Raw genomic sequence first — 13,076 nt, forward strand, 5'->3', positions numbered from 1 at the left:
ACACTGATTGACAAAAGATCTAACCTTATACTCCATGGGGTCCATAGGGTGATGGGGTGTCATGGGGTACGGAATTGATAAAAAAAAAGGAACGATTTTTTATGGAAAATTGTACAACTATGAAAATTATCCCGGGTTACACATGTAAATATGTAATATAATATAATAAACTAACTCTAGTAAACTATTTCTTAACTAAAAATGTAATTTCTCAAATTCTAAACTAAATCATATCTAATCTATGAATCATTAATTAAAATAATTAATGAGGCACTTTTTCATCATAAAAAAAGGCAAAAAGAATCGAATAAGAAAATTATGTATGGAATTACGTGGGTAATTTTCTAAAAAGTATTCGCTTCTTATTTAAATATTTTCCCTATGCCTTCGAGATCTTAATTGAATATCTCATTGTTGGAACCAATAAAATTACGTTACCCAAAATTATAACCAACTTAAAATAACACATAAATTAAAATTCACAAACACATTTACAAAAGAATAGTTTAACGTCAAATTTCGAACGTTCTACCCCAATTGTTGATCATTCCGGACCGCAGTAAATAAAAATACTATAACTAAATATAATACTGCGCCTTATATTTTCGCAAACTAAATTTAAAACGGGTACAACCGGTTTGACCCGTTTCAACCGATTTTTACAAAGCAACCATTATTTCAGCCAAATTCATAATTCTGGGTCAATTTTTTTTATACGTCAATTTAACAAATTCCGAATTAGGAATTTTCATGTCGATCACAAATGATCACGTGATACTGGTTCAAAAAAAAAAAAAAAAAAAAATATGAACACGGTTCAAACCGAATCATTGTTGGACCGAATTTACAACCGGTTTGTGCAACCGGTTCAAACTCCAGTTCCTTCGCCGGAATGGCTTTGGCGAAATGTCCTTCGGTAAAATGTTTATTCGGGAAAATAGCATTTCGATGAAACATCCTTTCGGCGAAATTTGCTTCAGCAAAATGGGCTTCTGCGAATTGGACTTCAGCGAAAAGTCCGGATACTCCTAACAGCCTAACCCTAATTCGTTTCATATTTATGATTATGTGTACAAAACGTCTAAAAAGGCACCATTTTGTCCGATTTATGAAACAAAAATTAAGAGAATGGTGCTTTTTTAGACATTTATTACATGAGCACAAATATACATTTCGTTTTTACTGTTATCACTTTTTAAACCGTTTTTGATAAGATTTCTGATCATTAACCGGAACATATTTTATTAATGTTTTTACAGCTGATTTCATAATATTATACTACACTCCAAAATTAGCGTATAATTTTTATTTTATATCAAGCTTTACCGAATATTTCTGAGTTCTTTAAGCGTCCCGTACATTATGAAATCAGCTGTAAATTCGGAAACACTGCTGCATATTTACTTTATACGGAATGTACAAAATAAATTGGTTTTAATAAATGCTTTTTTCGGAAAGGGTAAATTAACAACAGCTAACAAATATACACCATATTTCTTAAAAATAAGAGAAAATCTGATTATCAATAATAAATAGTTAAAAACTGATTTCTTTGTAATGTATCGGTTATGTTATATTTTGCTAATTAACAGATTATATTTTCATTTGTTGATATGGTATGAATTATATGATAATTAGGCGTAAACTGTATTTTTGTTTAAATCGTGTTTAACTATTCACAAAAAAAAACTAACTTCGAAATCACGAAGTGAAATATGCATATTTGTGGGAACGTTTCTTAATTGTAATCAAATAATTTAGTAAGGAACTATTAAGGTAATATTAATGTCGGTAAAATGCTGTCAGTTATCGTAAAACTAAAATCATTTAAATGAGTATAAAAAAATTTTGATATCCTAAATATAGTAAAATTCATAAATAATTGAGTAAAATAAATAATAAGATATTTGGGAGACTATCAATAGGCAATAGATAAGGAGTAGATTTATTTTTAATATTTTCGGTTATTAGGCTAACTTTATTCACGTGGCAAGATTGACCACCTCCTATTTCTTAAAAAAAGACAATAATAAATAATAATAAGAATAGATTATTAAATTAAATTTAATTATTTGATAGGTAATAGTTATTTCACGGGAGTCATGAATATCAATGATTTTCACGGCTTGCGCCGTGAAATCATGATATTTATACGACACGTGAAATAACTCTTATCTCGTGGAGACTAACGTCCAGTGATGGGAAAGAGTGGGAAAGGTATAAACAAACTATAAAAACACGTGAGCATGAAAAATATAATCAGAAAAATTACAGGCATGAATATATCATCAAAAAATCACTGGCGACCAATTAGTAAACATGAGATAGTTATTATTTAACTAATATATTACTATGATAAATATATTTTTTTAAAATGAACCCTATACTCCTTTGATCGGATGTGCGAATTTTTTTGTCAATTAAAGATTGATTTAAACGAACAAATCGAATCAAGTCAAGTCATAGCTCTTGGCAGAAAATCATTGAAAATCTAGGTTTTGAGATTATATATAACCACTGCCACCAAAATTTTGTTTTACAGAATCAACTTACTACGCTTAGAAAAAGAAGCAGAGATTAAATAAAACTTTAAAGTCCCAAATTGACAACTACCCAAACTACTACTCTCTCAGGTCTATCGAACAACATTAACTAATATGAAACTTAAAAGCTTTTACCTTCTTACTGTCCTTTTCATGTGTTTCTATATAATGGACATTAAAGGTAAAGTCCTTACATTCAATATGTTTTCCATTTTCTTTTCTAATGATTCAACTTTTTTGGTTTAATGTATAGCATATAATTCCATCACGGGTTTGGAAATGTTTCTCTGCAGTTGTAGAATTTGGATAGAGGATACAAATGGTTATCGCATAGCCGGTGACTCAAACTACCATGATTGTACTTACAATACCCACGGCGAAGAATATACAAATATTAATTTTCCAAACCAAACGTACTCAGTTCATGCTAAAGTTCAAGGTAGTCTCAGGAAACAGAAAATACGAGGACCTTTTAATGAAAATACCTGTTTTAGTATACATGGCAGTGTTGATAAGTGGGGATTTGATCAAAAATCTTGTTAATCGTTTATTTGGATATTATCTCAGTATGTTGAAGATGTGAACCAATTAAATCTGTTTCTCTAGTTGTATAATTAATTATTTTCTAGAAATATGACATCATTAATAATTAATACAAAAATTTTTAATTTTTCGGAAAATTATTTACCAAAAAATTTTACCGAAATTTCTCTGTGGCAAATTTAATGTAATGTAATTCAAAACTATAATCAAATTACTCATAATCATAACTTACATATTTTTTATTATTATTTGCGAAAAACATATACCCGAATATTCAACTTTAGTAAAAATGTAAAATTTTCATTGATGAAAGATATGAACTTGGGTTTGCTACTGACAATAATATGTGATAAATTGAAGACTTCTTTATTATGTTAAATGTTACAACAAAAGGTATTATATTCGATAAGATATAATATATTATTTACAGATAGACTATATACTTTTAAATTTAAAGAACTAAAAATAGGTATTAGAAATAGCAGGATTCATCTGATTCATCTTAGTTATTATTGAAAATATTTTTTTTTTCTACTATTAAAATGTTATTGCAATGGTCACGAATATCCTAAAAATATTTATTATACTGGCGTGACGAATCAGATACTTATGAAAAATCGAAAAACGGAGGTGAGTAGAAATAAGACACGTGATTTTTCGTGCTTTTTTTTTCAGGTTTACGCTAAGAAATTAATATACAGTATACGTTATTATTTAAAGTCAATTGTGCTTTTACTAGAGGTAAAATTTTAAATTTCCAGTGTAGTTTATTTAAAATACAAATTCAAAAAAAATTCCATAATTTATCCTTAATTTATTTAGTTAACGATTGACTTTTGGCGAAACAACACACAAAATCTTAATTGATGCCCTATAAAAAAAGAAAATTCGGAATTTGTCCTGAAAAGTATGGAAAATGTCCGGAAATTTTCCGTGCGTCCGGAAAACATTTGGAAACGGTCACGTTTTGGAACACTTTCCGGACGCACAAATTCCAGACATTTTCTTGACACTCCAGAATTTGTCCAGAATTTGTCCAGAATCGAGCGTCCGGAAAATGTTCCAAAACGTGACCGTTTCCGAATGTTTTCCGGACGCACGGAAAATTTCCGGACATTTTCCATACTTTTCAGGACAAATTCCGAATTTTCTTTTTTTATAGGGATGACGCAGTAATTTAACTATCATTCACGTGTTTCGATTTTTAATATATGAACAATTTTTAAAATTCGATTCCAGTAATTATCGATTGAGATTAAACAATAGATCAGGTATATACGGCGACGAAGTCGCCGCTAGACTGTCTAAAACTTTTATAAGTTATTGTTTATAGTAACAAAGTTTTATAGCTTTTTTAATATAATTTATTAATCAGCAATCTAAGAAAATTACAAAAAAAATTGTTTAACAATAGTAAGTTTCAAAATTAATGAAAAATCGGAAAAAATATTATTAATTAGGTTGTTTTTTTTTAAAAAAAAAAATTGGTAAATCCGCCTAAAATTGGTTACGAATTGGAAAGAGTCGGGTTGGTTAGTTAAAAAAATCTGGTAAAATCGGTAAAATCCGTCTGAGTTATAAGAATTGGAAAAAGTTGGATTGTTTAAGCTCAAATTTGGTAAAATCCACCTAAAACTGAATAAAATTCGGATAAAATTGCTATTAGTTAGCAATAATAGTCTATACTGCTGTATGTCTGAACTATCATAATGCTTGATCCATTACAACCATTCATTTCGAGCTAATATCTATCCAAGTTTTATTTAGTAAAACATTTCATTAGTAATTAAAAATAAATTAGTTAATTCAATGTTTGTTATTTACCAAATTGCCGCAGTTATAACATCTATCTGTTGTTAGCTGTCCATTTCGAGATAAGTATTCTGATCCAAGTTCTTATTTAGCTAGATAATAAATATTTCATTAGTAATTAGTAAATTAATTCAGGACTTAATCCTAACCTAATCTAATCCTAAACTATAAAAGTCTGTTTGTGTTCTAATAAACTCAAATTTATTTATTACGTCACTTACTAAAATAACGCAGTATAAGATTCTTTCCGTTCAATCAGTACCTTCCTTATTCCTTCCGTTCCAAAGCTTCAAGTCCAAACCTAAAATAGCAGATAAAGAAAAGGAGGGTATCGATTGATTAGTAATATTCAAAATGAAAAAAATAAATAAATAATAAAAAAGGTTAAACAGAACATTTGTCACCTACCCGTATTATTCCATTTTGATCAGTACCTTCCATTTCTGAAGCTACAAGTCTGAACCTAAAATAGCAATGAAGAAAAGAAATGGGTCAATTAGTATTAATATTCGAAATAGAAAAAAAATAATTATTAAACGGAACAATTGTAATCTATCCGTATTGTTCTATTTTGATCAGTACCTTCTATTCCGAAGCTCCAAGACTGAACCTAAAATAGAAATGAATAAAAAGATAGGGAAATTAGTTCAAAATGAAAAAAAAACAACAAAAAAAGTTGATTAGTAATATTCAAAATGGAAAGAGACTAATATTTTTAATCAACATATATAGTGATATATATGATAAATTATGATCATAAAGTATATTATATAAATAAGTAGAGATATGAATAAAAAATCTATAGTTTATTTTAGTAAAACAATGAATAGCGACTATATGTTGAATAAATTTTTTTTACATTTAAACGCTTTTATTGTAGTATAACTTGTACTTTTATAAAAACAGTAATATCATATGACTTATACTGTTATCTAATACAAAAAATGATCAACATACGCGTAATGGATATGGCGCGTAAACAATCTACTAATCACAATGACTCACAGTAAAATATCTATAAAAACCTCATATTTATTTTTCAGAAGTTTTTTTCTCCTTATAATATTTATTATCTTTTTAGTTTTCAAAAGTTTTCTCCTTTTAATATTTATTATTATCTTTAAATATTATACAACCACCCTCCATCAACGCTTGTTACTACATAACTCTCATAACTCTCATAATTAAATATTTTCGCGTCGCTTTGTCACCTATCACGCGTTTTTTATTTACAGCTACTGTCCAATAGTTATTATAACTTTCTTGAACTTATCAGTTATTATATTTATGTAAGATTTCATTCTTATCCTTTCTACAAAAGCCTTGGAAGATTTCTACTTAAATGTCAATAAAGATAATTTTATTGGGCTTTTTTTGTTATTTTGGTAAGTGGAAATGACTAAGCTGGGATGTATAAGGGATTTGTGCACCTAGAGTGCTCTGGTTATCCTCCTCTTCTAGAAGTCTGGTTACCTTAAATGAGAAAAATAATACTCAAGCTATGTCGCAGACTTCTGTATGTGGGGCCCTTCCCTTTGGTGGTGGGTCTCATGTCTTATTATCAATGTGATAGTACCTCTGCACGAGTTTGATCACTCACGATATATCGTTAATGTCAGTTGATAGTGGGCGTGGGGGCTTGAATCTGTCTTTTCTACAAAGCTTACTTAGAGTACTCGAGTCTTCTAATATATTTTTATTATTTATTTTTAGGTAATAAATAACTTATTCTAACAAGAAAGTTTGGAAATCTTCTTAAAATCTGGACGCCCAGATGATTAATTTCGTTTTTGTATTTTATTTTCAAATAATGTGAGATTTTTATTTTCACAATTTATGCATGATATTTTAGAAAATTAATTTCTCGTGAGTTATTAATTTCTCTAGTTTGATAGAAAGATTGCAAGCTTCTCTTTTGAATGAAAACGTGAAATCAGGTTGCTGCCTGCGGTAATTATAGTAGCCAAAAAATTTATAATCATTTGCTGGTGTATTTAAAAATTAATCAGATATTTTTGTCATAATTGTAAAAAAAAAGAATATTACGTGTAAGAAAAAAAAGACAATAGATTATACTTATAATAAAACTGTTGTACTATCAAAATTATGATTTTTGCATTAATAAAATGTAGTTACCTTTGTTAAGAAATAATAATGGCAATATTGCGTCAAAGTGGATGTTCAAACTGTATTATATCGATCAAAATCATTCGTATTCTTCTCATCAATCATAATTATTAATATTTTTTTTTTTTTAAAAAAAAACTGTAACGCATCTTTATTAAGAAATCACGTGATAACCTATAACAGAGTACATCGAGCTAAAAGACACATTACAAAAATTATAAATTATTTGGCTGTCCGGCTTCACATAAAATAAAATAAAATAAAATACAAAAATTATAAAATAAATACTAAACCTGTCCTAAGTTGACCTAACTAATGCTAAAACTAATTGAATAAAGAGCTACATAAGATCTACTAATGTAAAGAATACTTGTTAAAAACTTCGTCGTTCTCCAGACTTGGTTTGTATAATTATTAATATAAAAATTATATTGAGACATTTGATTTTATATTACATGTTCATCATCGGGATTAGTTAAGTCATATTTCGGTCAACTGTACAACCGAAAAATTGATTTAAATATGTTTAATTCTATTATTATTACAATATTTATAATATTTACAATCTAAACTAGCTAAATTCTTTATTTAAAAACTATTTAATAATACAGGTTGTTATTGTTACATATTTATGTAATATTTGCATATAATTCAAATAAAAATATTAATATTATTAAAAAAAAGATTGAAAAAAAACCGAAAAAAAAAATTAATAATATTATAAAAAATTATTAGGTTTGAAAAAAAAAAAATTAAAAAAATTAATATTAAGGAAAAAGGTTTCAACCTTATGCTGCGGTCGATTGCATCATTTCAAAAGGATGAAAAAATAATGTGATTAATAAGAAAAAATCAAACTTTATTCGATAAAATAACGCTAAATTTTCTGTTTAATAGAATTTGCTTATAGTTGAAATATTAGTGACAAATTCTTTAAATTTCACATGAAAAATTGCAGAATTTTTGTCTTATTCAAAGAATGAAATTAGTGAATTCACTCATCACTCTAAAGAAGGAATTTTAAAAGTGACAAATTCTATTTGATCTTTAGTGGATATTTTTGACAATTCACTATTGTAAGTAAAAATTTCATTATATTGATTAGCTGATAATATTTAAATACCAACAATAACGATAATTATTATTTTAATACAATAAAAAGAAATTGGATATTTTTGACTCCAGTATTACTATTGATGCAATTTGGAATAGTAATATTTGTATTAGACTATTAGGTAATGATTAAAGTAAAATTTAATACAATAAATTTTAAATTAACACGAACTGATCATTGTATGCTTAATTTTCTATAATAATAAAATATTATATAAATATTAGATATGGATTTGAAATCTTTAGTATTAACATATCATAGAAATAAAATGCGTAAAGAGTACAACGTTTTAATACCGTATATATAGCATTATTAATGTTAATTTATTTTTAATTTAATAATCCATAGGAATTGTATTGTCTCAATACTTCTACAGTACATTCAGAAAAATTTTGCTTCAATGAGAAAATATATAGTGATTTAAAATTTATTTTTCATATATATGAGAAATAAAAGAATGCATAATGAATAAAATAAAAAATTGTCACAAGATAGTATCGATTAAAAGGTGTCAATTAATAACTTGTAACTTAAAAGTGTACATGTACAATGTGTATATACAGAGGGATAAATTAATTAAATTATGGTTTAGATGTACCATTTTTTTCCAAGGTTCTGAAAAATATAAAAATAATTTTTCAAAAGGCTGATATAATACTAATAATTCCATGTTTCCAGGGGAATCTCCTTATAAAAAGTTAGCTCATAAAAATACTGCATGTTAAAAATCGTTAATTTCTTACCGTTTACATTTACTACACACTGTATTTTTAATTTAATTATTTGATTATAACGTAATTGATTATAATATGGACGCTCAAGAATGAAATTACTCATTAAAAAAATTAAACTGTCATATACAATACTTTAAAATTTCATTAAATTAGATATTCTATTAACGATATTGCATAAAGGTAAAAAAATTAACTAATTAAAATTACATTAATTATTTATTCAGAATTAGCGATAATCTTATATTGCGATGGTAAACTTATTCAACTCTCGTATAAATTATTAGCTTTGTCTGAATTAAAACCTGTCTAATGGAACGGTAATCAAATATATTGATCTAAGCATTGGTTTGATAGACCGTTCATGTAATTTATCTTGTTACTATTCAATAATTTAGTTATTATTCACCTTTTTAAATAACATGGATCTAATTAACCATATTTAAAATCAGTGTAATGAAGTAAAAAAAGTGAGTCATGATATCACAATTACTAAAATTTTAAAATTTTGGATTTATTTTTAACTAACGTTAAGCATGATATAATAACTATTAAGATATATATCAATTATATGCTTAAAAAGCTATATATATATCGTTTTTTTAATTTTTGAAAAATTTTGCTAATTTATCTTGAGAATATTTGTCTCCTTGTTCAGCAGATTTTTTATACCAATGAATTGCTTGATCTATATCTTTCACAACTCCATCTCCAATTTCATACACTACACCAAGATTATATTGAGCTATACTACTACCTAAATTTGCAGCATTTTTATAATATTCATATGCCATTTGTTTATCGATACTAGTTCCAATTCCAAAATAATAACAAACTCCTACATTAAGTATTCCAATTGTATCTCCTAAATTTGCAATCTTTTGATGTAGTTCAAATGCTTTTTTCTTATCAACATCAATCCCAATTCCACCTTCATAACAATAACCTAACCAAGTTATTCCGTATACATCACCCAAATTTGCTGCTTTTTGATATAATTCAAATGCTTTTTTTTCATTAACATTGACTTCGATTCCAAACAGAGTAAATATTCCAAGTAAAACAATAGAGTTCGAATTATTCTGATTATTTAATAACCAATTATAAATTTTTTGTGATGTCACATCATGATTATAAAAACAATTAAAAATTTCCTGCTTTACACTATCTTTCAAATCTAAAGTGGTGGCTAGAATGATAATCTTATCAACTAGTATACTAAAATCATTATCAATCAATGACATCGGAGGTCCTATTTCTTTTATATTTATCTTATTAAAATTTTGAATTATTTGAGATAATTCTCCATGTGACGAATTATTAAGTGGTTGACAAAAATTTGACAATTGATTTGAAACAATTGATTGTAGTCTAACAATAACCTCATTTATAATTGGACGATTATCTGGTTCATTATTCCAACAATCTAAAAAGTATTGTAAATATGCAATTTAGTTAACCAAAATAATATTGTTTGTTATAAATTTAAATTATATTTACCAATATAAATTTTTACATAATCCACAGGGGTATTAGCAACAGGTTTTTCTCTAAGGCCTTGCAAAATTCTCAAATCCAAACTAATATTGGATGTATCAGTTGGTTCATTACAAAAAGGTGGCTGACCACTTGATATTTCCCATAAGAGTACACCAATACTATAAATATTGCTCAGTTTATTTAATGTGTACGAATGTATTAGGTTATTATTGTTTCTTTTTTGTTCAAGTATTTTTGGATCAAAATAAGCAACCATATCAAATAATTCCAATTGATTAAATGATTTCTCAATTCGTTTTAATAACCCAAAATCTGCTAATTTTATGATACCTTGATGAACTAATACATTTTTGGAATGCTACAATACATGTGATAAATAATTAAAAAATTAAATTAATATCTCATAATAATTATAATATTCATAACAATTACCAAATCGTGATGTAGAATTCCTTCATCATGTAAATACGATACAGCTCGAGCCAATTGAAGTGCTAAATTTAATTTATCATTCCAAGTAAGATTAATAAAATGTTCTTTCATATAATTTCGAAGGGTACCATTATTAGCATATTCCATTACTAATAAGTACTTTTTCGAATTATCTAAAAGTAATAAAAATAATTATTTTAAGCTTCTAATATTTTTTTTCCTTTTTCTTTTGAAAAGATATTAAATATTCATCATACCTGTTGTTACACCATAAAAACGAGTAATATTCTCATGAGATTTCACTTGGCACTGAAATTTAAACTAAACCATACAGTAAATTAAGTAAATTAGTATTTTAAATTAAAAACATGAATCAATATTTCATATAAAATATTTACTTCATTAATAATTTCATTGACTGTGACACTGTTGAAATTAAAAAAAGATTTCAATGTTAAATGATTGTGAGAATCCTTCCAGTTTGCACGATAGACTTTGCAGGAACTATCAGAACTAACTTGTTGAATATTACTAAAATGGTTATATTCATAATATTTAATAAAATTTTTTGCGAAAGCTTTATCAATCCATTCAGAACTATTTATAACATCGATGTTATTAGACATTTTTGAATGTAAAAAAATTTTCATTTGTAGAAGTGTGGCGTTACCACATTACTAAACCTAGAGTTATTGTTGATCATTTAAAGTTACCTGTATAATTGTGAGCTTGTGACACGTTGTACAAGTTGTACAATGATTTTTTACGTCACATCAAATTAGCATAACATTACAACCAACGACTATAACTTATGAAACTATTGGTCTATGTGAATTTAGTGTTTTAATGGAATTTTATCCAACAGATTTGGCAATTTTTCACCTTTAAGGAAATATATTTTGAGTAACAAAATAATTACACCTACACTAGTTTATATAACTAGATGGGCAATTTGAGTAGAGTTTAAAGAATAATGTTTTGGTTCTAAACTAATTTCTTCTTACTTTTTTCATAGACAGTATATTGCTAATATGGTTATATAAATTTAATAAAAATAAAAGCAATAATTTTTTATTAAACTCAAATAACGAACCTTGTTTTAAATTATGATTTGAAAGAAAAAAGCTTAAAAAATTCAAACTCAAATAATATCTTTTTTTTTTCAAGTATGTAGCAATTGTAGCATATACAGATATTATATTGAGATGGTTAATCAGAAAATAGATGACCCGTTAAGCGGCATATTCGTTAGATAGCGTGACCATCATGACCATCATGATAATCGAAGGAAAAACAATATAAATAAGTATAAATATAATTTAAATCGAGGATTGGGTGATAAGGAATATTTTGAATTACAAGATTAAGCGATACTCAATAAGTTTAGTACATCATTTTAAAAGTATTAAAATCTTTAAAGAACTTTTGTGGGTGATATAACTATAAAAATACACTACTATAATATTTATTAGTAAAAGCAGAAATGTACTAGAGAAGGTAGTAGTTTATAATGGGATCACCCAAGAATCCTGACGTTCATAATATCGACAGTCTATAATCTCGATACCAAAATCCCGATAAGTGCAAATCCCGATTGAATCAAAATCCTGACAGTCACAGAATTCCGATGATCTAAAATCTTGACAGCCAAAATCCTGTTGAGATTCGATCAGATGAATTTGAGATTACTTAATTTTTTTAATGCAATTATTTCTAATTTTAGAAGATAAGGAATAGTTTAGTAATCTAGTAATATACTGTACAGTACATAATCCTTTTAACTAAGTTTTTTCTTTAAATTTCATTAATAATATAGTAACGTTAGTTAATTTGCATTAATATTAAATAAAATTTGCAAATAATTTACATTGGTATTAATAAAATTTACAGATTATATTTTAATTATATTGATAAATTAACCCGTTACTGCGTCACTGCATTTTTAAAATTATGGAAAATTTATATAATTTTTTTTTTTTAAAAAAAAAAACTGTCAGAATTTGTGACTCGGGATTTTATTTCAACGGGATTTGGGTTTGTCAGGATTTTGGTGTCGGGATTGTAGACTGTCGATTTTATGGATGTCAGGAAAACCCGATTATCATAACATTAGTGTTCGCATTTACAAATATTCAAAAACTAAAATAGTCAAATAAAAAATTTCGCTAGTAAACAAATATGCAATGGGAATTGTTTGAATAAACTTTATCTGGAATGAGTTATACCACATACAGTCTATACAGTCTGACATTTTACTCTGATAAATAATTTTAT

The 13,076-nt window shown here is 26.5% G+C and overlaps 2 protein-coding genes across 2 annotated transcripts; one reads left to right on the top strand and one right to left on the bottom strand.

Moving 5' to 3' along the window:
* Window positions 1-2,711: 2,711 nt before the first annotated feature.
* OCT59_024299 (uncharacterized protein) lies at window positions 2,712-3,086 on the top strand (the record flags this gene model as incomplete). The annotated part of the gene is made up of 2 exons (XM_025325230.1): window positions 2,712-2,724; window positions 2,797-3,086. 2 exons carry the CDS (start codon window positions 2,712-2,714, stop codon window positions 3,084-3,086), a joined length of 303 nt encoding a protein of 100 aa, XP_025182173.1.
* Window positions 3,087-9,472: 6,386 nt separating this feature from the next.
* OCT59_024300 (uncharacterized protein) lies at window positions 9,473-11,428 on the bottom strand (the record flags this gene model as incomplete). Its single annotated transcript, XM_025331799.2, has 5 exons — window positions 9,473-10,296; window positions 10,371-10,728; window positions 10,803-10,975; window positions 11,060-11,123; window positions 11,201-11,428. 5 exons carry the CDS (start codon window positions 11,426-11,428, stop codon window positions 9,473-9,475), a joined length of 1,647 nt encoding a protein of 548 aa, XP_025182174.2.
* Between the last annotated feature and the right edge of the window lie 1,648 nt (window positions 11,429-13,076).

Source organism: Rhizophagus irregularis, chromosome 4 (assembly GCF_026210795.1).
Source record: "Rhizophagus irregularis chromosome 4, complete sequence".
Classification (NCBI taxonomy): Eukaryota; Fungi; Glomeromycota; class Glomeromycetes; order Glomerales; family Glomeraceae; genus Rhizophagus; species Rhizophagus irregularis.